The sequence below is a fragment of the Echeneis naucrates genome, chromosome 11, assembly GCF_900963305.1.
Source record: "Echeneis naucrates chromosome 11, fEcheNa1.1, whole genome shotgun sequence".
Taxonomy (NCBI): Eukaryota; Metazoa; Chordata; class Actinopteri; order Carangiformes; family Echeneidae; genus Echeneis; species Echeneis naucrates.
The window spans coordinates 1553538-1581407 of record NC_042521.1 but is presented as its reverse complement, the minus strand read 5'-3'; the positions used below and the strand labels follow the sequence as shown (position 1 = coordinate 1581407).

At 44.3% G+C, this 27870-nt stretch overlaps 1 protein-coding gene across 2 annotated transcripts; it reads right to left on the bottom strand.

Annotated features, from left to right (window-relative positions):
• Window positions 1–6: 6 nt before the first annotated feature.
• LOC115051298 (uncharacterized) lies at window positions 7–27695 on the bottom strand. 2 transcript variants are annotated; one of them, XM_029514659.1, is made up of 9 exons: window positions 27596–27695; window positions 15288–15325; window positions 5596–5814; window positions 4886–5026; window positions 3521–3676; window positions 3257–3435; window positions 1657–1791; window positions 611–748; window positions 7–513 (listed from the first exon to the last, which is right to left on the bottom strand). In XM_029514659.1, the coding sequence occupies exons 3-9, from the start codon at window positions 5798–5800 to the stop codon at window positions 292–294; spliced, it is 1176 nt and encodes a 391-aa protein (XP_029370519.1). In that variant the 5' UTR covers window positions 5801–5814; window positions 15288–15325; window positions 27596–27695; the 3' UTR covers window positions 7–291. The 2 variants fall into 2 exon arrangements, with proteins under 2 accessions (XP_029370519.1, XP_029370518.1); XM_029514658.1 differs by lacking the exons at window positions 15288–15325; window positions 27596–27695 and adding exons at window positions 8388–8493; window positions 10697–10711.
• Window positions 27696–27870: the final 175 nt, after the last annotated feature.

The following is a 27870-nucleotide window of genomic DNA, read 5'->3' as shown; positions in this document are numbered from 1 at the left end:
GGGGGGTGGAATTTCACATCCATCTGTTCACCCACTGCTCCGCTCCTTTGATCCCATCGGTCCAAACGTTTTATTAATCCATCTTATCCTCACGCAGATTGTTTCAGCAGTCACTGAATTGAAGTCTCATCTGCCTCAAAGTATTTTTTCCATTGCCTCATACTGCCCACACGTCATCGGGCTTCTTGAAGTATAGTACATTACATGCCAAGTTCCCATCTGAAAAGCTCCTGTCTTGGGGGGGGATAATAGCTGGGTTGATTATTGGATTATTTGTTTCCTGTTCTTTGGTCAGTCTGTGACCGTGTGATTCAGTTGGTCAACAGTAGAGCCCTCCTCTGCTTCCTCGTCCTTCTCCTCCAGCGATTGGACGACGCAGGTTGTGACGTTGAATGGTATCCTTTCAGCGGGGGGCCCTGGGCTTGAACCTCGAGTTGAGGGAGCGTCCTCCCTCAGCGGCGACGGAGTTAGAGAACATGGCTCCGGCTCCAAGGTTAATGTTACCTCTTCTACCTGTTTGGGCAGCAAATCGGGTGTTTAAAGGGCAGTCTGGGAGACAGCCAGGTGACGAAAGGGTTTTATTGTTTCCATGTTGTTATAATTTGAGCACCTTCGTCAGCTCCTCTTCTTCCTCTTCATGTTGCTCAGGGATGTCTTCAGACTCAGGCTCCGGTTCCTCCCCAACTGTCTCCACCACTGCTCCACCCATCTCAGCCATCTGCCCACTCAGCTGCCCAGCGATCTCCACCTGCAACCAGGTAAATTCACACATATGTTGGTTTGATGTTTCTTTTATTCTTCTTATTGTTTTTTGTTCAAACAAGAATTCATCAGGTTGCATGTAATTTATTCAGACATCACATAAATCAATCCCTCATTTCTAGTACATCCTACTAGCAAGACAACATCAAGTCAATAAGACAAACACAAGGAGAGAAGATGGACAAGCAGCTCTCCTGTGCTGAAGTGGTTTCCCTGTGCAGGACACCAGAGAGAAAAGGTACAACAGACACAGATGCTGAATCCAAATGCCTGGAGTTATAAACTTGTGGACTTTCCAGCATGCTACTCTGAAGACCAGGCGGATTTAAAGATATCCGTTGTCAGAATTCATCAGATCCGCCGCAGGCTGTCATGCAGACTTTTGGCAGTGCTCCATGCAGACTTCCAGCCTGTCTCCTACCTTGCCGACTTCCCTGGCAGTTTTTCCCCCATCATTCACTGCACTATAGATGTGTGCTAATATCCCTGCTGATATAAACAAAGCCACACTCAGAAGACAGAAATGACAGGTATCAATGTCAAGCAAGCAAAACAGCTACTGTGGTGAAGATTATCAATATTAACAAGGACCCTCGTCACCTTTGAAGACATTTGCTTGATAGATGGGACTGAGCAACATAAACCTGAGCTTCCAACAATAGCAAGAGAATATTAATGCATAATGACACATTCTGTCTCTGTCACATTGAGTGTTGTTTCACTCATTCTACACCAGCGACTAAAGGGAGATGCTTGTCTTGTTTTCCTCTGACTAGTCATGCAGCCCTGTGCCCTTGCAAACTGTCATAGCTCATCTGTCAGAATACATTAAACCGTCATCTCGTCCGCACAGTCTGTAATCCGACCATTTGGATTCAGCAGGCGAGCTCCTACCTGGTGAGCCTCGACCTGCGCAGCTCCCCACAGGTCGGCTAGCCGGGGATGGGTGGGGGGGCCGAGGCTGTGGATGGTGCTGTTGGGAGTGGCCTGGAGGGAATGGGAGGCACTATGTGCCCTGTGCTCCAAGGTCTGAGGCAGAGAGAAAGAAAACAAGGCGAGGAAAGGTCATCGATGTTTTGGCAAATTACTATGATTTTTTATTTTTTTAAAGGTCCCACGTTGCATAAGGTGATATTTCCATTCCCTTGTTTATTATAAAGCAGGCCCAGCTTCCATAGTAATACTCTGAAAGTATCTCAGTGTGAGGACTTCTGTAACTTCTCAACAAATCGCTCACCATATTCAGCTATGTAGGAATTATTTGGTGTCTGCCTGAAATCTGCCATATTTCAATGTAATCATTCTGTACTGTGATTACTTTTAATACATTAAACCAGAAATGTCTCTTTTAATGGGGAATATATTTTAAAATAAAACACCAGAAAGTTTAATGTATGGGACCTTTAAAAAAAACAGCCACCAAGAAGAGGTTTAAAGCAAACTCCCACAGCTTTTGACATTTTCAGCTGCTCATTATGGAACAACAATGGTACAGGGAGAAACTGCATTGTAGTACATTTCAGGCAGCAAGTTTTAAAAGCCTCATCAGGCCAAAACAAATGATGAAGCAATTTTATGTTTTTTTTTTCTCGAGCATTTAGCATCTCAGCCAGACACTTTTGGATGAGGATGATATTTATGCCATTTTTTTGCTTCCTTCTACTCAGTAATAATGAGTGAGCCTGCTTTTAGTGTCCATTTAAAATATGAGTCAGCGATGGTGCTGCAGGGAATGAAAGGAAAATGTCTCAGCTTCTTATAGATGGAAAGACTATTACAAATGTAATGTAATACATTAATGTGTGTGTTATTTTCCCATGTAACACACAGTCAAGCCAACAAGTTCATTTCCACTGGGGTCTCGGATCAGTCCGGTCCTTGCCCTTTTCAGGATATTCTTTCTTAACCCTGAGTTATTTAATGAGCTCTGAGAGTCAACCAGTGCAAAAAGTCAGAACAGTCTGGTGTTGGCAGTCTGATTTACAACAATAAAGCCACCTCAAACCATTTAAAGGAAGTGAAGGAAGAGAAAATTTAATTTACTCGCATCACACCTGATTAAAGTAAATAACTGATGCCAATAAAATAAATTCAAACACAGACAAATCAATCATCTTCTTTTAAAGCTGAAGTGGATCAGCTAATGAATAAAATGTAAAGTAATCAGATCTCACTGACAGTCTCACTAACGATATTTTGCTTCACTACAGGATGAGTAATGTTCATCTAATGCAGGACTCCAGGATGGATGGATGGTCAGCATAACCAAAAACGCACCCAAAGCCCAAATCCAGCCGCTTTAGCCACCGTTTTTCGGATCCCTGGTACAGGAGGTGTCGTATAAAGTTAATTCTCCAGAAATGAGCCAGGTCATCGTTGACCAAAACCAACTGCTGCTGGTTAAACTTGTCTTGTGATCTCTTTGGGGCAACGGTTCTCAGACAGGACTCTGGATCCTGTCTGAGAACCGTTGGTATACCAGATCCACACTGACCTGTTGTTGTTGGTACTGCAGAATCTGCTGCTGGTAGTGGTGCAGCTGCTGGAGCTGTTGGAACTGTTGCATTTGGCTCTGCTGCTGGAGGCTGAGTTGAGCCTGGTGCTGCTGAAGGTAACCCCCCATGCTGCCCTCGTAGCCCTCACCGGGTGTGCTGTCTACTCCGTTGCTGCCACCTGGAACCGTCGTAAAAACACCAAGCAGCTCAGAGTCGACATCGTGCTGTGTGAGAGCGAGTGAGAGACGAGAGTTAATCCTCACCAGCAGCCATGATGTAGGAGCCGGCGGCGGGCGAGGCCACGCCCGACGGCTGGCTGGTGATCGGGTCCCAGGCATCAGAGGACGACAGGCAGTACAGGCCCTGGGAGACGTAGGTGTGAGGCCAGACGTCGGCAGAGGAGTGGTGGAGCACCTGGTCTGTAGGGGTAAAGTCCCACAAACTTAAATTTATAGGCAGGTTTGTTCCTTAGAAGCATAATTAGAATAACATAAAGCCAAAAGCAACAAACTGTAATAGCTTTAATAGGACAATTATCCTATCAGCAGTGGGGTTGTTATTATAGAGCGGAGCCACGAGGGAATATGGAGTTGGGGGGGGGGGGGGGGGTCTTCAACCACAGGAGAAGAAGCCTTCCCTCAATCCTAATACTGATATTAAGGAGCTTTTTAATTGTTTTCTTTTAGTGTGTGTGCTGATGCTGCATGCTCGATAAAGCACAGAGCCCATATGGTGGTGTTAATGAGAGCAGGGCTGAGTCCTTGTGCTAACCTACAGGCTCCCCCAGGGCTCGGGCAGCGCTTTGCTTTACTAAACGCCAGCAGGAGGTGAAGAAGACGGCACGTTTGCAGTGAAGGCGAAAGCAGCTCGGGAGGCCAAGTCTCAGATTGGCTTTGTGTCATTTCTGTGCAGAATGACACAGAGACAGAACAATGGCCACACAGTTGTTTTGTTTTTTATGAGGTTTCTTAATCTTGCCTGAGAAAATTGCTCTGCTCTCTTCCTCTCCCTCTGTTTTATCATCTTATGTGCAACTAAGCTAAACAGACTTTGAAACCACCTGAGGCTGAAACCACAAATCAGGATCCAAGTTTGTTTTCCCCCAAAACTGTTTTTGTTTTATTTAACCAAGTGTAAAGTTAAATCCTCTGTGCATTTCTCTTTATTACTTTAATGCAGCATTTTTAGGTAAAAACTCTGATGTTTCCAATGTGACAGGCTGTTCTTTGTTGTTCTTTGTTGACATCTGCAGATGTCATTTTGGATGTTTTTGAGAAAGAGCCCCGCCGCAGCGAAAGGCAGAAATGTGCAGCTGTGTGTCTGCCCTCCAAAAGTCCTTCACTGTTGGTTGGCAGAATAACTGACGCGGCTGTTTTTAGTTTCAAGCAGGGCTCTGTGTTCCCAAACTGCATCAGACAGTCAAAATAATGATTGAAGTCCAAAGACATATAGCTGGAGTGAGAATGAAGTCTGTGGTTATATAATTTAAGATTGAAGAGGTGAAATTAATGCAAATACCTACAACCTCTACCGCTGTGCCTCTTAATCAGCCTCTTACTGTGGATGTATGACAAATCCTCTGTATGCCATGAATGTAAAACAGCAGTGAGCGGTGGACGTTTTCTTACCTCTGCTGGTGATGCTCTCCTGGTTGACCTCACTCAGGTGAGCGACGCTGCCCTGGTTGGATCCAGCTTCCATACTCTCCCCGTCCATCGAGTTCCAGCCAAACAGAGTCGCTTCGGATATCGCAAACTGCTGCATGATACCTGGAAGGAGGAGAAGGGCAGAGGAGCGCCAACGCCAACTAAAAGAACCTCTAACGTCAGTGGAACACGACTCGGCACACAGTTAGTAAAAGAAACGTTAATTAGCAGAAACAGTCAGTCATAAACATGGAGAGTTTAGTCTGAGTGACAGAAGAACAAATGAGATAAAAAGGAAAGACAGAAGTGATTAATTTCACTTTGCTAGATGGCTCCGAACAAATTCAACTCCAAACATCAGTGACGAAAAATAGAACAGATTCAATACAGACGGAAGAGTGAAGCTTTAAACTTTTGTTCTATCTAATGCCCATCAGGGGGCGAATCAACTGGTTGTTAAAAGAAGTCAGAATGTATTGAAGGCTATGGGAAAATGCCCCTCCTCCCTTGAGCTATTTAATTTTATTATATTAATATTGAGACTTGAGAAGCTCACAAACCAACAGGCTGCCGATTAATATCAAGTCTTTGAGGTTTGATTTGTGTTAGTCTCCCTTCAGAAATAATGAAAATGTTCTACTGATTTTATTCCTATAACTATTAAGGAAGCTCTCCAGACCTTCAGCACCCACCTGCAGCGAAGCGTGCCTCCTTCTCGCCGTCGCTCAGGTCGCTGTAGGCGTCGTTCTCCATCCTCCTCTCCTTTTCCCTCTGCAGGTTGGTACGTCCTGCGCCCCCCATCGGCCCCGCAGACGGTTTGCCCCAGCTCTGCCACTCGATCATGTGAGCGACGCGGCCCTGGGCCATGGCAGTCGGCTTGGTCACTTTGTCCTTCATGGAGCGAGTGACTCCTATAGCAGGTAGTGGGCAGGAACAGACCGGCAACATACACACAACACACACACACACACACAGACACACACAAACACTGTCAAAACAACTTCTGGCCTCTGAACGGCGCTCCGGGGGCAGATAGAATGATCATGGGATGCTCTGGTAGTATGATAGATGGTGCTGGTGGAGATGGATGGATTCAGGTAGACAACAGCAGTCAGTTAAAATGTTTTGAGACTCGGAAAGCAGCTGTTGTTTTTTAAAATTAATCTCTGCTCAGTGACTCAGGAACTCAACGACCCTGTTGGAGTATATTGGGGGCGTTTAACGTCACAACATCACAAGCGTGGAGTTATTAGTTACACGTCAGACAAACAACCTTTAAGCCACAGCTTCTAGCAAACTTACATCTCCCTTCAATATCTGCAGCATCCTCCGATTGTTTAGATAAACACCAGAACTGAGCAGATGACAGGAAGCTGTTCATCTCTGTTAATAAATCCTTGTAAAACAGTTCAACATCTTGTGTTGGAACCTCTCTGGGATCTAATGAACTAAAAGTATATTCAGTATTCAAAAAACCTTATGTCATAATCTTAACAAGCCAAATGTAATTTTGGGATAGTCAAATATCCATTCCTGAGCATTACTGCTTATTTTACTGAAAAGTCACCTATCTATCTTATTTCACCACCCCACAATGAACTGATGAATTCTCCCCACTACAGTGCAGACCTTTTACAGAGGTCAGAGGTCATGGCTGCCTGAGTGCTCATTAGAGTTTGTTGAATCAGACGGAAGGACGAGAATGACGGCCGAAACACTGACAGACCCACGATAATGATCAAAGCCATTATTCATCTCCCTGTAAACAGAATAGATGAGATTCATTAGACTTCACATATTTGAAAGTGTCCTACAGTGTAAACAATATCACGAAGAGTCCACCAGCAAATCTCTTTCCAATTAAGATGCAAATGCAAGATTCAAACCAGGGAAAGATCCACTGAGTCAGGAGGCTGATCGATTAAAAAATTTAATTGAACTCAAACAGGCATGAACAAACAAAAAGCTTTGGAAATTGCTCCCCAGGTCCAGGGGGCAAGTTACAATCTGAGTTATTAATAGAAACAGTTTTCCCCCATTTAGACAAAGACTGACAATCTCATTTGAAAATGACTCCCTGCAGAGTCTAATTGGGGATGGAAATCAGTGAAAAGGATGGAGGATGAGAGATGACAGAGGGTGTTGGGGTCTTGACTATTTAAAGGCTCAAATATATAACGCTTTACACTCCTGAATAATACCAACAGATTTAATTAAAGTGCACCAGACACAACAGAAACAACACAAAAACTCTGAGGCGCTGCACCGAGACATTAAAAAGCACAGAACGCTGCAGTTTGAAGCACAAAGCACGAGAGCACAGAAGAGGCACCAGTTCACAGATATGGGACCACATCACCAGCACCAGCACTGCCACATTACAAATACACTACATTTCCCAACACGCCTGTGGAGATGCTTCAGGAAGTAGTTAAAGTAAGTAATCCCACTTACTTTAGTTTCTTTAGAAATTAAAGATCTGATTGGATTTCCATCAATGACTGCGAAATGTGTCCGTCATTGACGTCTGCTGTTGATATCAATGGAAGAAAGGGGGGAAGTACGGAGTGATATAGGAAGGGGGCACCCACAGGGGCGGCCATGCTGGTTCCAAGCTCCTCCTCCAGCGGCTGCTCTAGAATGAAGTTGTCTGTTGATGCAGACGTGCTTTTACAAAAGGCTGCCATTTAAGGCCAAGGTTAAAAGATAATCCCTGTTTTTTCAGCGTTTCAGATGGTCCATTGGACGTCTGAAAGCACCAGAGAAAGCAAGTCAAATAGAAGCAGAGTAGAGTTTTTATTATTCAAACAAATCTCAGAGGGAGCACTTTCCTGGAGTTAAACCCAAGTGCAGCATTTCATCCAAACATCCTCCTCAGAGGGTCACGTCCTGTTCTGCCTCTTCTACAAAAATCTGATTCATTCTTTGGTGCAAAAAGAGTAGCTCACTTCCTGACTTTAAAGAACAGGTGATGTGTCTTCAAGAATCTTTCAGTCCTTATGGTGCTGTAAATCAGCTTGTCTCTGTAGCTACAGGCTGACCTAAACTCTGAGCCAATAAGATCCCTCCACTTCCAACCTCTCAGCCTCTGAGAAAAGTTTGCAAAAGAAACAAACTCCATTCTGCAAGTGAATGTGTCAGTTATATACCGAAGCTGAAGCTCAATGGATGTTAGTCTAAATTAATTTTTGACTCAGATTTCTGTTGTAGCAGCTCTGGCAGAATATAAATTACTGATATTGTTCCTGATTAATTGGTGTTGACAACCAGACCTTGAATCAATAATGCTGCCGCTGCTTCTCTGGCGCCTGATAACCATCTGAACAGCACGCACAACAAAAACAAAAACTATCTTTTACCCCACAGAACTCGGAGGTTTAGTCCCCGTCAGCGCTTAACAACAACTTCATCCTTGACCTTCTCGTGTGGAGCGTGTGGAGGCAGCATGGGGGCAGTTTTACCATCTAGCAGCACAGACACACACCTGACACACCTGACAGAGAGGACTTAGCCAGAGCACCGATCCCGTAGGTGTTGGTGGACTTCCTCTTGAGACGAGGCAGAATAGAAGTAGTGTCCTCCATGGACAACTAAAGAGAGACAGGGGGAGGGAGGTGAGATGGGGTTGGAGCAGAGAAAGATAAAGACACAAGTTGGAAGGAAAGAGAAGGACGGATGTAGATAGGAAAATTTTAAAAATAAAATAAAATTGCAATGTGACAGGAATAATGACAAAATAAGAACATGAGAAAAAAAATGAGCCGATGATTGAAGTTTCACAAAATAGTTTGAAAGATGGAAGAAGAAGGAGGTTTTAATATCAGGGAATAAAAAAGTACAGTTAATTGTTCAAAGAACTGGGATTAAACGTCATAGATAAACTGCAGCTCTAAGGAAAATCTGACACTATTCAAAAATCAGACAGCACAAAAAACGCAGCAGTCACCAATGAAAAGTAAGCTTTATATTCAGTAAAGTTTATCTACAACAGCCAAGAGAGGTATTTATTCATAAGGCTGCATTTTAACAGATGTTGCTCTGATAATCAGAGGATGTGGACATTTCCTCAGAGACGGCAGCTTAAACCTTCCTTTGTGTCCGTGGATGATTGTCTTTTTCCTTCCTTTTTTTGACCCCAACATGGTGCATTTAATGGTGTCTTTTACTGAGCTTACCCATCTCAGATGCCCCTGGTTATCTTCACCTTCAGAGTGTAAACAAATACTGGCAGAATGTCCATCATTAACATAAAACTGGTTCATCCAGCCTGAAATCATAGTGTGAGTCGGTGTAGAGGAAATATAGACGAGAAATAAAAGAATTGCCCTTTTTGTGTTTTTGATAACCCGGGCAGAGGAGAACCAGACGTGGAGACTGTCCAGACTGTGGACGCTGGAGTGAACAGCCCAACATAAAGCTCGCTCATGCTTGTGAGATTTCTACTGTACTTCCTGGCGCCGATGATCACCGCAACATGAGCAGCGAGGTAATGAACACAGAGACAGATCCCGGCTCTTAATGAGGTCCTCCCAACGGCTAATTACAGTGGACTCTGTTCCACCGAGGGGATTCTGGGATACATGTGATAGTTGGAGTAAAGGTGCATTAATTACTGTATGAAGGAAAACTGATCTGATCAGCCTCCTCTGTGGTATCCTCCATGTTTTTATCTTCTTTTCTTTGCCCCCTCTTCATCAACAGTAACATCATATGGTGCAGTTACACAGCAGCCGAAGTGTCTGCAAACAGACTGATAAAGCTGCTGGAGCCATCCGTGATTATGATCCATGATCATGCATTTCTCCTCCAGAAGCGAACGTATGTTTTAAAACCAAAAGACAAAAACAACCTTCTCAAACTCCCCATTTGTTCACACCACAAACCTGCATTCGTCTATTTTCAGGTTAGATCTAGTGACTGCAACCTTTCCAAGAGTGCTCTAAAATTTTATAGCTACTTTTTTGTTATCTGAGCAGCTCAGTGTTTGTCCTCTGGTTTCCAGCTACGCATCAGGTAACTGTAAATGTTTTACAGCAAATAGTTCTTCAGAAAACGTTTAAAATGTTCCTCAAATTGGCTCCACAAGCATTTTTGAGATGAGGTGGAGAACTTTGTGGTGTTACTTTATCTAGACAAACCTCATCAGGCCTGATGGGTCAGAGCTGTTTTCTAAATCCTGGATCAAGATGCCACTTTGCTTTTTGTTTTTTGTTTTTTTCACTTTTCAGGATTTCCGCTTCAGGGATTTTCTCCCTTGAAGAGAATGAGAGGAAAATTGGCCTGAGCCAGAAAAACAACCCAGAAGAGCCGATTTCAAATCTGAAAATCAGCACAGCCTTGAGGTCAACAAGGTCTCTGCTTCAACAAACGCGTGCTCACATGACATACAGTATTTACCTCCTCTGCTTTGAGCTCAGCAGGATGTACGATGTGCAGTAAATTCTGCTGAGTAGTGACACACGTCATCATGCAGCACTTTCAGTAAAAACCCAGACTTGTATGGAGGCTTCAGTCGTGGATAAGATAAGCTTATTACAGCCTGTTATCTGAGACTCTGTGTATGTGGAGCTTGCAGTACAGTAGATTAACAAAAGGCCCAAAGAGGAAACGGATGGGAGGAAGAGTTTAAGGGCCAGAAAGAGAAGAAACTGGGGGAGTAAGAAGGGGAGAGAGGGGGGGTGTGGGGTGGGGGGGGGTAAAGGAGCGGGATGTCAACTTATGTACTCAAAGGTAGAGGAGGAGTGATGGAGGGAGAGGGGGCCAAGAAGAGGCGATTTAAACAAGGACACTTACATTGATTCCTTCCCAGGAAAACTCGGCACGGCCATGCTGGGGGGGAGGAGGCGAGGGGTGGAAGGTGGAGGCAAAGGAGGGAAGAGAAGGAAGGTTTAGGTTTAAAAGTGGGAAGAGGAGATTTCGAGCACAAACTGGTCTTAAGCCTCGATCTGAATTATAGTACTTTGAACATTTGCATCATTCGATGTTAATACTGACTGTTGTTTTCGACATCGTCCTGCAGTACAGCTCTGTGTTCACTTTAACCCTCTCTAACACGGTGTTATTAAATCTGGGCTTAAATGATCACGTCCTGTCAGACCGTATGGACCTTCAGGAGGCTCTATATGTATTTATGATTGAGCTATTTATTGATGTCTGAGATGAAATACCTGATAATGTAAAACCGTCAGTATTTCCTGGAGTAGAAGTATAGAAATTGTGTGTGGTTGTGCGTCGTATTGTGTTTGTGTGCTGTCTACTGCATTGTCTCTCCTTGTTCATCTACACGTCCCAGAATGTTTAGGTAACCAATGGATACCATTCAGCGGTGACCCTGTTGCCATGGGCAACAGCAAATCTGTACAGGCCAAACCTGAACACCACTTCTCACATAAATGTACATACATAAACACAATGTAGACACAGACGCACACAACCATGCATGACGCTGCAGCCGACCTGAGACGGAGTTTATGTAAATGTGCTGCAGTGAAGGCGATTGTTCCTTTTTGACGTCAGCTCTTTTGTTGCGGTCGCTTCCCTGAACAGTTTCTCTGCCGGCACTTTAAGCTTGTTATCATAGTTTAAAGCCTCAGGTCACCGACTGTTGGGGGGGGGGGGTGAAACAGAAAGTGCCCCAAAACCAGTGTCAGAGTGAAAGTCTAACTATTTTTTAGGTTGATGGAACCTTTAGTTTACTGTCATTTTAACATCTTTTTTGAATCAGGGGTGTACCTACCTTTGTCGCCATGGTTACCACAATAACAGTGAACTCTTGGTTAAGTTTAGGGAAAGATTGTTTGGCTATTTCCTTAGCATGTTGTTGTCATGGTAACAACTACAACGAATGGGCGTTGATAATAGGAACAACAAATGGAACGCAGCTCTCTTTGTTGATCTGTCCGTCCACCTCAAGATGGATTCTATCATTGATGATGATGATGTCATAATAACCTGCTGACAGATGACCAGTGGGCTCGAAAATCTGATTTGAAACATCAGTAACAGTAAAAAGCACAGACAGGACATCATTCAAACAAGCAAAGAGAATAAGAATAAAAATTATGATAGAATGAAAAGATGAACAACCTCATTTTAATTTGGCAATAAAAGCAAGAATAAGAAGACAAAACCTGCAGCAGAAGTGATTAAACATGAAGATGGAGCTCGGCTTCCGTCTGTACTTATTCATTAAAGCAGCAGCTGCTGGGCTCAGACTCTGTAACATCTACATGAATGGATGTTAATCTGATTTGGTTTAAGGCCTTCCTGCCCCAATTAACATTTTTCATCCGGCCTCAGACTCAGGGGTCGCTTCTCCAGCTCAAACTGAAACTAGAATTAATTCAGTGCTCCTGCAGGCCTCTTCCACTTCCTCTGAAGCGCTGATGGAATATTCATGTCAGAGATGTTTAGGTTCATGACAAGTGAAAGAGGAATAAGAATAATCCAGCTGTAACAAAGCAGCCCCTGAGATGGGGCACAGGGACCAGTTGACTTGTTTTGGTTGTTTATGGGAAACTTAAAATGTTTAAAAAGCAGCGACACATTTTGTTTTTGTTGTCTTATGTTTAGTAAAGATCTGATCATTCAGGTCCTGACAGGACTTTGAGTCGTCTGCTGACTCATCACCCCCTTCAAAGGATGTTCTGTTCTTCTGTTCGGGTTTCTCAGTGGTTCTGATTCCTGGACGCCTCAGTACAATTGTTGGGATGTTTCTGGATTAAAGTGGCCGTAGCTGACGGTGCTGAAGTAGCCCCAAAACGACTGAGACCTTGTCATTAGCAGTCTGTGCTGTGGAGAAAGAAGCTGTTGGTTTTTTTCCTCTAAATGATTCAGAAAATGCAAACAGTGCTCAGGGTCAGCGTGGTGGAGGAATTACTGAGTGTGTGTGTCTGTGTAGGAGGCGTCAGATGTGATTTAGAATGGCCGGACACGTCCTATCTGAGGATTTGGATTCAGAATCACCTCCTGTGATGGTCAACAGAGGGTGAGAATCAGAGCATCACTGCCTTTTGTACTGTCTGTGTTCATATTTTATTTTTTGAAATAGTCACTGGTGGATTCCCTCAATTCAGCTTGGATAATATCAACAGCGTGCACCTTCCCAGCATGCACTGGGGACACATGCTACTCCCTTCCTTTGTGGTTACTCCGAAAGATTTGACACATACAGCAAAAGTATTTTTGGGAGCATTTTGTGCTTTTATTTTTGACAGGAAATGGTTCACCTGGACTCCCGCTCTTAACTTTTCTTACTGTTGGAATATTAAGAGATGGTCAGTAGATACAGCTAAGAGTTTGATGTGAAGTCTTTAAAATGTTTCTTCTTCACAGGTTTGGTATAAAAATGGAAACACGTGTTGGTGAAAGGGGTTAAAGCATCTTTGTGGTCTCAAATCCGGTTCTGATAAATTACATCAAGCGTAAGTCGGGTCCATTTGTGTTTTCCATCCCCTTCGTTTAGAAACGGTGAAATCTGAGAGGAACACTCAATATCGATCGAACTGGAAGTGGAACCACAAACAGGCTGAAGTTTCAGCTAATGTGCCTCCAACTGACACTGATCCAACATGGATGTTTCCCTTCTCTGGTTTAACCTGAGTCCAGCTGGATGGCGTCACAGCAGTAAAACGTTGACTGTAGTTTTTATCTCGCCTGTTTAACTGCTGCTGAATGAAACAGCAGTAAAACAGAACTAAAAAGACGTCTTAATAAGTGATGATGGTTTCCAGTGAATCAGGTTTCATTGTCTCTCTGAGGTTTATGTTATTATTGGACCTCTACAAAAATCTCTTAACAGCAATTGGATTGAAATTTATAGAAACATTCCCATGAGCCTCAGCTGTGATTTGTGTTCAGTGGTAATCGTATTATATATAACGTCCACCTGCTGGCCTCTCTCTGTCTGCAGGTCTATAAATTACTGTCATGTTTGTGGAAATAAACAACTGGAGGGATCAAAGCTCATCCCGTGTCAACACCGACTCAGAATAACCTGAAGTATGAGTTGATGTGAAATCACCTCTGGCAGGTGAGACAGAGTGCCGGAAAACCAAATGGATCATGGGACACCCAGTGCCAATTTACAGGAAGTCACTGGGACGAACTCCTAAACGGCTGTACCTAAGTCAGCGGTCGGGTGATGATGTTAACAAGCAGACCTTTAAAATGTTTCTACGGTGATGAGAGGGCCGCTGTGTGACGGGAGGAATAACAACGGCAAAGAAAAGAAAAGCTGCCGGTGATGGAAAAACAAAGATGGATGTCTCTGTTTGTGTCAATTCTCTCTAATGCTCTCTCTCTCTCCATCCTCAGGGTCCACAGCTGAGAAGTCATCTATGGCTCAGTAATACATTAACCCTGGAGGTGGCCTTGGTCAGAGACCAGCAACACGCACACACACAGTGTTGGCCAACAGCTCTGGTTTAATGTTCTGGTCTTCAAAAAGCTCCTGATACTGTAAAACTTCCCAAAGCAGACAAGTGACAGTTTGTTGTCATCTCTGTGCTGCAGGTTGAAAACCAAACTGCTGCTCTGAAGTTTAACATGCTGAGTGCTGACACGCTTATTTACACTTCTGTCTATTTAGAGTCTCCAATTAAGCTCCATGATGGACTGAGGGAGGGAACCAGAACTCCAGAGAGGAAGAAAGATGAACAAAAGGGGTTTTCTGAGTGTGAGTTCCTGCCACAGTTTCTAAAATGAAGGCTAATGTGCGGTAGATTCAGTGACATCAACTTATTTTGTTAAATCATCTGTCAGTTCCACAGTAGCCCCGCCCCCTAACCCATCCGCTCCTTCCTGCTCTGTTTCCCTCTAATTGGAGCATCATTTAAAAAATAAACATCTTGTTGTATACAAAGAATCCTGGGGGCACTTTTTTTTTCCTAGTAATGAACTTTCATTCCCCCAAACTTTTAAAATTGCCCACTCCAGCGTCCTGCAGCAAAGAGACACAACAAAACTGTGTCCGACCACACACTCAGACAAACACAAAGATAACGCCGTCCACACATTGTGACTCTGTCTTTTTTTCTTTTACTGTTCAGACCTGTTGACCTTCACTGAGGTCACAGCCAGGCCGACTGACAGCAGGAGGCAACGCTGGGTGAGTAGAAGCACCTCGTTCTCTCGCCTTTAAAAAATTTTGGGGAGACATGAAATGACACTCACACTCACACTCACACACACACACACACACACACACACACACACACACACACACACCCTTCCTGTCTGGAGAATGGATAGAAGAGGAGAACTGAGGACACCAGCACGGCTGTCTTTGGTATTCAGCCACCGTAGCTTTCAACGAAATGGAAAACTAGATTGATGTGTGCAGAAATGGACGTATTAAAAAAAAAAAAGAATAATAGTGTTTTACCTGATCCCCATCTTTCCGTACCGGCACCGCATCCACCGCTGGGGAGGCAAGAAAGAAACAGAGACAGAGACGATTCAGATTATTTCATTATCAGGGACTTTTGATAGCTGAAGGTAGCAAACAATGTGCAGAAAAAAACAAAACATATCAGCCCAGAATATACAAGTGTTCTGTCTGAACAATCTCTGATAGAGTGAGGGACACTGACAGAGAGAGACAGAGAGAGAGAGAGAGGGCGGAGATAACAGTGTGTCAACCATCAACGTGTTCGCTGAGGGAAAATGACAACGCTGTCCAGTATTTCCCTCTCTCACACACACCAGGCTAAAATTAGATTAATTATCCACGCCAAGCTTCGGCTCACAGAGGGCACAGCCAGGATGAGTCACGAAGGCCAGGGATGATTCTGAAGTATTTGTGGTGATGAAAGGAGGAGCTGTTCGGCCCGTTACGATCAGAGGAAACAGAGAGCTGCTTTAATAATTTAGTGCTAATGAAATAGAAAACAGGGGCTGCTGTTGTCTGACTGGGGAGCAACACCAGACTCTGAGGGTCTGACTTTGAGTGCCACCTGACTGACATCACCTGTCAGTTTATGATTTCACCGCAAGCGAGCGAGGAGAAACCAAATTTGACAGAGAAGGTGAGAAGTAGGGCCGTTTTCCCATAGAGGTCATGACAATCTTCTTTTTCCAACCAGTGGAGTCTCCCCCTGGTGGTCATTTCAGTGTGAATGGGACTTTTGATCAGTGCCAACCGAAAAAACAGCAGAAGAGAAATCGGTCAGGACAGGACAGGAATTTAAAGTGACACCTCAACAGCAGGAAAGCAGGATTTTTCAGAGTATCCTGCTTTCAAATGTTGAGGTGTCACTTTAAATTCCTGTCACTCCTTTATTACAGATGTGTAGATGGATGGATAATGACAGTCCGGAGAAAATGACTCTGGGGTTAGTGTGTGTGTGTCAGTGGAAGAGAAACCGGTCAGCATCAGCTGAGACTCGGAGGCTAAATGGGTTTACATGTCGACTGTGAGGCCACAAAAGAACAAGACCAAGACCAGGACACGCATAATACATGATATTTCATATTTTACGTTTGAAGTCAAACATGTCATCAGCAGATAAATAAACTGCCAGGCGAGATCAGGCTGAGATTGTGTGTGTGTGGATTGGATACACAATCAGACAACTCTGATGACAGACAAACATAAAATGTAAATATGATTATATTAAAGGTGATAAAAGTTAGCTGTGCTAATTACAGAAGGAGGCAAAAAAAACAAAGAGCACTGGGAGATCACCTTGAAACAGGGACTTCTGGGAAATACCTGAGTCCTGAGAGGTATGAAGACACAACAATAAAATAAACATGGACCAAAAATATCTCCCCTCTCTATATCAAAGCTCTGATAAGAAGAGTGAAATATGGGACCTTTAAATTGTGTTCAGCCAGACTTTAAAAGACTTCGGGGGTTTGAAGCGATCTGAGATGTGAGTAACTTCCCTCCCACTCTGTCTGCTGACTCAGAGCTGATCTGATTCACCTGGTCTTTGGGCCCTGAAGGCAGCAGAGGTGCCGGTCCAGCTGGCACCGACTCTGTGTGTTTTCCCTCTTTGGTTTGGCAGAAGTGAACACTTCCACAGCAGAGTCCAGAATCTGAAGTCGCAACAGTCCATCCATTTTAATATCGACTCCTCTCCCTTTGATCGCCGTCGAAATGTGAGCAATAACTTCTCAGTTTTGTCTCCAGATTGACTCTGTCTCTCTTTCTTTATCTCCTGGAAAAACAGGATGTTCCTCACAGCCAGGTGAATTTGCCTCATTATGATGCGTGAGAATGAAATGTGTCCGGTATGACATTGAGAGCCAGCACTAGAATTAGATAAATTATCCACACCATGCTTCGGCACATGGGGAGCAAAACCTGTATGAGTCAGTGAGGATGTTGGAGGATATTAGATCTAAGTGGTGGTGAAAGGAGCAGCTTCCCTCCTGTTAACACAAATTATAACCTAAATGTCTAAAATTCTGGCGGGGAGATAAAACTCAGCTGACACACTCAGAGTCAAGTGCTGTGAAATTAGTCAAACTTAAGTGACGGATGACGGAAGTGTGGGGGGGGGGTGTTGTGGGAATTTTCTCAAGTTGTTGAACATCACTATGTGATTGTTTCCAGCAGGAAGGGTTTCAATGTTTCTCCTCCTTTTTTCCTGCCGCCGCTCTTCTTCATCCCTCGTTTGGTGAAAGTCTGATTGAAGTGGATTTAAACAGCTGAAATCAATAAGGCAGCCTCAGCCTGATAGCTGATATTTCTTAAGTATTGTATTCTCAACGTATGGCTAACAGCCACGTTGATCAAAGACCCCCACCCTGCTGATGGGGAACGCCACAGATCCACGATGTCTAAAAATACCTCAGCCTTCAATGGAGACTTAAAGCTTTCCATCCAAATCAATGTCAATAAATAATCCCCTCTGGGCAGTGTGGCGGGGGGGGTACAGTCTGGAGATGTTGTACTCCGTCATCATGGGGGAGGAGGAATGACAGCTCTGAACCAAGCGATCGACCAGGACCGGGTGGAGGAGCCAAGCTTCATTTCTAAATGTTATGTTTGAGTTCTTATTCCTTACATTCTCTAAAACGCTGCTCGTTACCTCCAAACTGCTAACCCCATTTCCTGGCTGCTCCTCTTCTGACATCAGAAAACGGGTTCTTTAATTCATGCCATTAATGTTTTGATTAAAAACGCTGTGTTTGGTCTCCTCCACCTGAAGGAAACATCTGCGTCTGAAAGGTGAAGCCTAAACTGAAGAGCTTTAAACCTTGAGGTAAAAGTAGTCCTGCTACGCCCCCCCACCCCCCCACCCACCCATCCATCCTCTCACCCACCCATCCATCCTCTCACCCGTGTTGTTAATGAAAGACAGACAGCCTTAGTCATGGCTCTTCTCTCTGTAAGTACATTTGAGATGTGACTCGGGGGATCCTGGAGGCCATTTACTCCACACAACCCACCCACATGGCACACAAACACATACACACACACACACCATGGCGCTCCTTGCTGGAGCCACGGGGGAGGAAGTTGAGGGTGAGATAGACGCAGGGAGGTTGAAGACAGAGAGAGAGAGAAATGAGCAAGTGGTTGAAGCTCCAAACCACAAGGCGTCGAAGAAAGAGCAGCAGGGGCTGCTGGGAAAATAGGATAGAAGCTAGAAAGATTTCTTTTTAAGGAGGAGGGAGGGAGGATGATCACAGTGATGTATTTCTTCAGCCATAATTCGTTCAAATTGACAATAAATCCCAGTTTTTTCAAATTCATCAGTAAATTCATTAATAAATCGAAAGAAGAAATTTAACTGAATACAATAATCGGTTCATAATAATCAAGAGAAAACGGCTGGTTGGTACAAACTGCTTTGGTGCATCACTAATTAGTCAGTTACCATTTGATGGATGTTTACCCAGAGTTCCCTGCAGCACCTGGAGCGGTCTGTTCCACAGTCATTACTGTCACTGACTGACCATTTACACTCTCACTCTTCATCATTTGTGAGATTCAACTGTCTCTACTCTTATTCATCCATTTTTACCACTTTTGGGTTGAAACAGTGTTTGTCTGTTTTGGTTATTTCATTAATAACCGTTTAGTTTTTCCTCAGTTAATCAGTTAATTAGTGAAAATATCCACCACAGTTTCTGAAGTGTTAAAACCAGTCGGTGGCATCTTCAATGGAAAATGATTTTGTTGTGGATTCATTTTCTGTTTCTAATCAGCTGACCACAGTCTTGTTTAATTATATTGAACTAAAAAATATATTAATAATGTCCTGTGAGTGCTGGTTGTGTTTGTGTAATTATGTGACGAGTTTCAGGAAAACATTGATGTGAAACATGCTAATGCCTCTCCATGAATTGCACTTGGTAATTAATCCGACTCAGAGTTTGTTTATGAATTAAAGAGTGTTCTGAAGCTGCGGTGTAATTTTTTCCTTGTTAGACTGAGAATCACGCAGCTCAGAGCCTCTGAGGTTTAGTACAGTAGATGTGAGGCTACTGACCTTTAAGGAAAAGGTCATTTCTGTTTGTGCACGTCTGCAGAGTCTCTGCAGTGGAGTCGGAAAAGGAACACAAACACCTTCTGATGTAAAAGCAGTGGCCTTCTTCATGAAGGCTTTCCTTTTCAAGGTGAAAGGACCCATACAGTCTAGAGGTAGATGGTTAAGGTCCATTCAGCCGGCCCACCACTGACTGTACCTGTTTTTGTGCTGACATCTGTTCTCAGACCAGACCATCTCCGCCCTATATGACGCCACCTGAAGCTGACGTGATGAGAATGGATAAGAATGGACGGATAAACACAGAAGGAGTCAGAGAGTCAGACAGATCCAGATCTGATCTGATTCTGTAGTTTGAAGAGGAAAACACACATTTGTGATGTTACTTTTCATTGTGTGTCCACACAGAAGTGGCCCTGACTGCTGCCGTCCTCAGACACCCTTCGCCGCTCTCTCCTCAGGCTGCTGCTCGGCACTCAGCAGATTAGGAGGCTGCGGTCGGTGTGGATGCTGGTTCCACTCGCTCTAATCTGTTTGGCAACAAAGCAGAAGGTCTAAGGAAAAAGAATCGGAGACGCGGCGCCTGCCAAATGGCCCGCTGCAGCCGCACGCCTCATTTGGCCAGGCAGAGTTTTTATCTCAGTCAATCTGCTCCACAATCTTGGCAACACACTCGTGTTCTTTTTGACTGTTAGACCAACATTTATTTAGTTTCTTTTTTCTTTTCTTTTTTTTTGAATTGGACTGAAACAGCCCGCCAGAGACAGAGATTTGGGCTGCTTTATTTAATCTGTCTTCAAAGCCACACCAGAAAAGATACTCATGTGGAAATACGTCCATTTTTATCAGCATTAAAAAGCGAAGAGCAGCAGCAGAGGAAGGAGCCGTCTTCACTCCAGCTGCAGATTCAGCCTCTTCTACACCGATCATGTCCCGCAGGGGACAAAACAATAAAGCTGCATTACTGCACCACAGGGACACAGATGGGACATGGGAGGGTCCGAGAATATACGTAGTTCATCACATTTAGGGTGAGGCGCACAGAAAGCATTAAGGAGGGAGAAGGGAGGGTAAAGGTGAGAAGCTGCCACAAACGAGCCATCACACACACACACACACTGTGGAAGTCGAAGGGAAACTACAACAATAGAGCCTGACAGCTCTCTCTGGCAAACCCTCGTCTGCTGCCATCGCTTATGGCGCTGTGTGTGAGGGGACGCACGGTCTGTGACAATGATCCAAAGTGAAGTCTGGAGTCTGACTCACCTCCACTTTGAGCCGACACCGAACACAAAGGGAGTGTTGAGGTAATAACCCCACCCATCCCTCCTTCCAACCTCTTTCTGTTTTATCTTGGATCAACCTGAAATCTCTGGAGCTTTCTATTTGATGTCCCAACAAAACACACTGCATTCTTTCTCTTCTCATTTCATCTTTATCAAAGAAAGGTGTATATTTTCATTTTGCTTCAATTGTGCGGTGAAGAATGAATAATCTCCATGATAACCACCGGGAATAACCTCCAGGGTCTGTAGTGATGAGCAACAATCTCAAAACGTCATCTGGTGTTTGGTTTTCTGCCCAGATTCTCAAACACACGATCCTCAGCTGGACTTTAACATACAGGACATCACATGACTGACCAACAACAGTCTGAGATTAGAGCTGCATCTGTGTTGTCATGTTGAAGTTCATACTGAGCTGCTGATTTTGTGCAGTAACACAATAACAGCTTTGTTGTAAAGACAGAAGTGAAGTTAAATTTGCTGTGTGTGTTGATGTTTGGTGCCGGCTGTTCAGACTCCCGGACAAAACTAAATCTGTTCCTTCAACTCAAAAAATGTGTAACTCTTCATCCAGCCAAGCAGCTCAAAGGACTCAGTCAACGAAGATGGATGAGCAACTTTTGGGTGTTTTATTTTATTTATTTATTTTTTTTTTAAACAAAGGCCCGTTTCTCGACATGGATTAGACACGAGGATGTTCGTTCAAATTCCTGTTTCAGCATGGCAACATCGAAAATTAAGATTTTTAATCTCCTGTCAATTATTGATGAATGACCAAAGCTAAAAGAGTTTTATTGTCATCTGTTTATCTATAACTGGTGATTTCATCTTGTTTCATAATGAGTTTGAGTTAAACCTGTAAATGTTAAATAAGTGATGTGAACTCTGTTGTCCTATGAGCTCCATCTTTGCTCCTGTCATTGTTAACTCTGGGTCATAATGACAGTCGACCGATGTGATCCTTTCTTGCAGGACGGTGTTCAGCTCAGTCGGGTCAGAGATGCTCACAACTTCCCGCCAATTCAGACCTCTGACCAGTCGCCTCATTCAATGATCAAACCACCCAGCTGGAAATGTGTATATGTGAGTTTATCGACACACAAACACAACATTTAACACACAGGGCTTCTGTCAGTTTGTCGGCAGAGTCAACACGGTCAATATTTTGGTGGGGGGGGGCTTTTCCTTTGTAAGGTGATACCTCAAACACAGCTGCTCCACAGAGGAGAAAACCTAAATCCTGTCAGAGGACACTTCACGTTTGTCCTGAAGAGGAATTAAAGTTGTAGCTGCCTCTCCGGTGTCACTGATGATCATCAGGGATTAAAGTCAAGTCAAGATTATTAGTTTCAGTCATTTCATGGTGGTCATAGAAACATAAGAATAAATCCGGACTTATCCTTCAATGCAAAAGCTAATAAATATGTGATGATACGTATAAACTCCTCTGTAAGGGTGCAGGGCCCTGCTGTTATGAGCAGATCTGTTAAAGTTGTGTGGCTTTGACGAGCCCCTGTGACTGTGGAAGGGGTCCGGCAGTTTAACGCTGCAGAGATGTTTGGAGTGTGTTTTCAGATGTTACGGGATCGTTTCTGATACTAAACTAAAAAGTTTAGTTTGGAAAAATGTGATGATCTAAACTAAAAGGTCCACGCGGTCTGAAGGTTGATGTTGAAGATCCATGAAGTCTCAGTCTTCCAGTATAGCTCAGGATTGGCTCTGAGTGCCACCTAAGAATGTGAGATTGCCTGTTGCAGCTTTTCACTTTTAGCTGCTTGTCACATCTAAAATTCACCCAGCGTGGCAGCTCCAGGCCGACGTGTCCACAGGAACTGTTGAGATGCAAATTCAGATGAGAAAACTGGAAACAGGCGACTCAGAGAAGACGAACCCGAAGGAGGCATCACCTTCTTTTTTCCATTACTGGCCTGAATCGATTTAGTTAAAAATAAATGCAGGACAACTCCGCTCTGATGATTCGTTGCATTCGCAGATGACCGCACGGGCCAAGTGTCACATCAGACGCCACTTTCATTATCCGACCTGCTTATTTATGTGGAAATCGAGCTGCTTTCTGCCAAACTGGGAGTCCAGACTGAAACACAACACACTTACACACTAACGGGTCGGATTACATCTCAGATGGAGAAACACAGAGTTTGTTGTTATTAGAGTTTACATTTGAAAAATCAGATTAAGGTGGCAATGGAACTTTTTCTGCACCTTGTAGAGTGTGCATGAATAATATTAGTGCTGTATAACGACACTGAAGCAGGAAATCTGTTAATTGAAGGCTTCAGGGCTGAAAAATGATTTCTGCTCAGAGCTGAGATAATGTCTCCCAGTGGTTTTATATTCCCAGTGTCCTTTTTTGATTTTGTATTAAAAAACCATCAGAATAAATTGTTCTCTTCATCAATAATAACTGAACATTTAAATGTGTCCCCACTTTTAAAGCTCACAGGCAGAATTACATGCAGACAATCAAAAGGAAGGGAACAACGATCAGGAAACAGGACGAAGCAGCAGCAAAATCAATGGTCAAGTCTCATTCACTCTGATTTAGTCTAAATGAACAGCTGACTGACTTTGTCCTCCAGCTGCATTCTAACGTCGTCTCATTTGATGTTGATTGGATAAGAGTAAAGTGATGGACCGTTAATTGGATTCATCACCACAATGTGACACTTTCTTCTGTTCATATACAACTGGAGCAGCTTTAAGTTTGTGACTTTAATTCATTGCTGTGATTTTATTTGTAGAAGCACCCAATGTTGAGAACCTAAAGTTTGTTTTTTTTTTTTGCTGTGAAAAATGATCACCTATTAGAGTCTCAGTGAAGACAGACTGCTTCCGTTTGACCTCTGAAGGTTTTATTAACAACACAAAAGGATGTTTTGGCGGCCGCAGCCAGTGTCAGTAATTTATTCATACTTCAAGTCGTTTCATAGTTTAGTTGCGTGTTTTTCATTTGACCCCCCCTCACTGTCTGTTGGTTTAAAAACCCCAGGGTGTCCTTTGTGAGATGTTTGAGCTCCTCAAGGGGCTCCTGGTCTGTCCCAGGACCCTCCTAACAGAAGCACATTCCCAAAACATCTCAACGGGCTTAAATCTGAATCCGTCACCTTTGTTCCCCTCCAAGGCTGAAATTACATTTGGTGTCACGGTGAAATCACACAGATCTGCATGAAGCCCTGGGAGAATCTTCACAGTTTGTCCACTGCATAGATATTTTGAGGCACAGTCTAGACTCCGCTGCATTGCAGTACAGATTTTGTTTCTCAGGTGAAACAAGTCTTAAATCTGCAGGGAAGATCTCTCACACAGCACATGTGAACAGACTGCAAGACGATTTGCACATCAAGCAGGCGGAGAGAGAAGATTTCTCTCCTCTGAGATTAGTCAAACGGCCTTTTAAAAAGTGCTCATCAGCCACAGAGGAGTCTTGGGAGACGGAGACGGAGCTTTTCTCTGCGCCCGTCCTGCCATCTGAGCGATGACTGCTACACATCAGTCCCGACGTAACTGGAGGATAATTGAGTGTAGTGGCAGGAAGTGATGCTTCGGTTAAAAGGCACAACACCGAAAGACTGAAGCTCCGTGACGCTCAGAATCAGTGAGCTAACAGACCAACACAGAATGAACCTGACTGATTTCAGTCCACATTTGATTCAGCTGCAGAGGGTGAGATGTGAAGGAGAGAAGAGAGAGAGAGCTGTTGACCGATATTTACTGTAACATCCCCCCCTCCCTCCGTCTCTCATTGACCTCCCTCTTTTACCCCGGATCTATTTTTAGCAGCAGCCGCTCTCAGTCAGGCCTAATATAAGAATAGATGTTCCTCCCAAGAAGCACAGCAGGAAATAAATTCAGTATTGGGGGGGGTGTCCTGTCACCCTGACCGATTTAATAAACTTGATCCTTGCAGCACTTCTGTCCAGTCCTACAATTTGGTTCCATTTGTTGTCTAATGAAACGTTTTCTTATAGTTACACAACTTCCAGCTCCTGAAGGTGCTCATTAAACCTTCGCTGCCTCCAGTGAGTCCGTCCCTCTGCATCATGGTGGAGCTGTAACTTGATCAAATTCTGTTTTTGTCTATCTTCACCACATGCTGTCATTCTGTCATTCTGTTCTTCGTGCTCTGAACTTCCTCAACAATCAACCAATTATCAATCAAGCAGGTTAAATTAAAACAGCGACATAATATTTGTATAACTTTCAAAGCGCCTGGTCAGTCGAATCTGGGAGGTCACAGATATCTGTGATTAGTCATATAAAGGTCATAAGAACTTTATCGCTGGTTGTTAAAGCAACCACTTTCCTCCTCCAGGTCAGAGGTAGTTTCCTTCACTGATTTAATATAATTAACTTAACTAACCACCTTCACTTAAAGTGCGCCAACTCCCAGGAAATATTGTAACAGTGTGGGTGGAGCGTCTGTCTGATTCCTCTGATTTTGTTTTGTTTTGTTTGTTTCTGCAGGTGACTCATGCACAGAAACAATCGGCCGAACAGATCCAGCGTCTCAGCCACTAAACTGGAAGCAGACTGAGTCCCCTCATTAGGAGAACAAACAAACATTTGCATGAAAAGTCTGGGATTGTTGTTTTAGCTGCAGTTCCATGTTACGATGCAACAGTCTGAAAATGACTCTCATGTGTCTCCTCACATTTCCCAAAAAAATGAGAACATGATGATGGCACACGTTCACACACACGTAGGATCTACTTCTGTTCTGCAAACTGGGGGGAGGGAGGGAGATAAGAGGAGAGCAGAACGCTAAACACAAGGGGGGAAACACCCACCTACAAGACCACAGCACGCTCCTGACCAACCACCAGCTCCTCTCCTCCGCCAGGCTCAATGACAATCAAAGGTCAAATTCTCTCTCCCATTATTAATTTAGATCTCCCAGCAGCTTCCATTTGTTTCCACGAAGGAGCTGATGAGGCTTTGATGGAGCGTTTAAAAGACAGAGGAGGTGGTCGTCCTCCGGTACACCGTGTGTGTCTGCCTGCATACATGAGCATGTGGAGGCAGCACACACCAGCTGCACACACTGAGCGGTCTGAAGTGTGTCTGGGTGCACGTTTTGTTCTGATCCTCCTTCCTTTAAAAGGTTTAAAGCTCAGTTTTAGACTTTGATGTTTGGACATTGGTGGAAGCAGCATGGGGGTGTTCGCTCAGAGAGGCCCCCCCTTCACCTCCTGGTGATTTTTCGTATTTTGAGTTGAACTCGAACAGTATCTGAGTTTGGTTTGCTTATTCATGATGTGTACACTGACTGCCCTCTTTGGTTCATATAGCTTTTTAATCCGCTCTCCAAAGCTCTGCTCTAGCTGCAGGGGGCAGTTTGAGGTTTTGGGTCTTCCTCGACAGCAGCAGGGAATGATCTGCCTGCCACATCAGTCCGGTCCAGCCTGGTTATGATCTCCAGTGTCAGGTCAGAAGCTCTTTATAAAGCCCACCTGTGATGTAAGCGCTCCCTACTAATCATTTCATTATACACATAAATACATTTATTTCTTAATTTAAGGATTTAATGTCCATTCATCTGCTCTAACTGTTAATTCCATTTTAAACCAACACTATATTTTTCATCCATTTACTATATTTTAGATCTTTATGTCTTCCGATCCTCCTGGTCTCAGATCCTGCTGGTCTCAGATCCTCCTGGTCTCTGATCCTCCTGGTCTCAGATCCTGCTGGTCTCAGATCCTGCTGGTCTCAGATCCTCCTGGTCTCAGATCCTCCTGGTCTCAGATCCTCCTGGTCTCAGATCCTCCTGGTCTCAGATCCTCCTGGTCTCTGATCCTCCTGGTCTCAGATCCTGCTGGTCTCAGATCCTCCTGGTCTCAGATCCTCCTGGTCTCAGATCCTCTTGGTCTCTGATCCTCCTGGTCTCAGATCCTCCTGGTCTCAGATCCTCCTGGTCTCAGATCCTGCTGGTCTCAGATCCTCCTGGTCTCAGATCCTCCTGGTCTCAGATCCTCTTGGTCTCTGATCCTCCTGGTCTCAGATCCTCCTGGTCTCAGATCCTCTTGGTCTCTGATCCTCCTGTTCTCAGATCCTCCTGGTCTCAGATCCTCCTGGTCTCTGATCCTCCTGGTCTCTGATCCTCCTGGTCTCTGATCCTCCTGGTCTCTGATCTTCCTGGTCTCAGATCCTGCTGGTCTCAGATCCTCCTGGTCTTCAGGTTTTGGGTCAGTCTGGGTTCTCTGTGGTTCTCTGTAGAAACGTGTGTGCAGCCAGAGGCTTCGTTGACTTTGCAGATTTGACCTACATGTGCAAAGCGTGCAGACTCACACCTGAGTTCACCGGCCCGCTTCTGACTCATCCGATCCGAGCCCTGCGTGTCCGCGCATCAGTGTGTGTGTGTGCATGCACGCATGTGGCATAACCCGGTGTGTACTGCCTGCGTCTTCAATTTATTACGTCGCTGTATGACGCACAGTAGAGACAAGCGGTGAGGAAGAGAGGAGAGGAGAGGAGAGGAGGAGGTAGGAAAGGAGGGAGGAGAGGGGAATTTTCTCAGACAGCCAACACACAACGACCTTAGTTTGATATCAAGGCGGAGGTCTCTCTCACACACACACACTCTCCCGGTGTCATCCATGTGGAGACAAAAACGTCAAAGCGTATCTTATTCTACTCACATCCCTCCTGCTGCCTGTCTGTCCCACCTCCCATCTCCAACACTCTCTCACACACACACACACACACACACACTCCATAGTAATCCCTATAGTAAACTGCAGACTGTATGTGAGCAGCTGGAACTCAGCAGCAGCAGTTTCAGGGATAAATGTTGATTTTAGCTCCAATCATCTGATTTCTGTCCTTCAGCACATCTGAGAAATCTCCATCCATCCATCCATCCATCCATCCATCCATCCATCCATCCATCCGTCCATCCATCCGTCCCCCACATGGCAGAATAGAAAGCTGTGTTTTCTTACTGATGGTCCGGGATCCGATGCAGCCCATGTTTTCTTAGAGAGGCTCGTTCAGTTCAGGAAAAATAAAATCCATCCGTCCAGCGATCATTTCTCTTCCTCACTCTGCGCTTCCCCCTCTCCTCCTCCTCCTCCTCTTCCTCTTCCTCTTCTTCTTTTTCTTCTTCTTCTCTTCCTCGTCCTCCCTCCTCCTTCTTTACTGTCCTCCTCTCCTCCGTATGTGAGGAACACACTGGGTGTGTGTGTGCATGTCATCCACGTCGCTTCCTCTCTCTCTC

Excerpts from the sequence above, each read along its gene's own strand:
- LOC115051298 (XM_029514658.1), bottom strand. The coding sequence starts at position 8,487 with ATGGAGGACACTACTTCTATTCTGCCTCGTCTCAAGAGGAAGTCCACC. Across the intron at positions 5,027-5,595 it reads GGAGGCACGCTTCGCTGCAG|GTATCATGCAGCAGTTTGCG; the intron begins GTGGGTGCTGAA and ends TCCTCCTTCCAG. Across the intron at positions 1,792-3,256 it reads TGCAGTACCAACAACAACAG|ACCTTGGAGCACAGGGCACA; the intron begins GTCAGTGTGGAT and ends TCTCTGCCTCAG.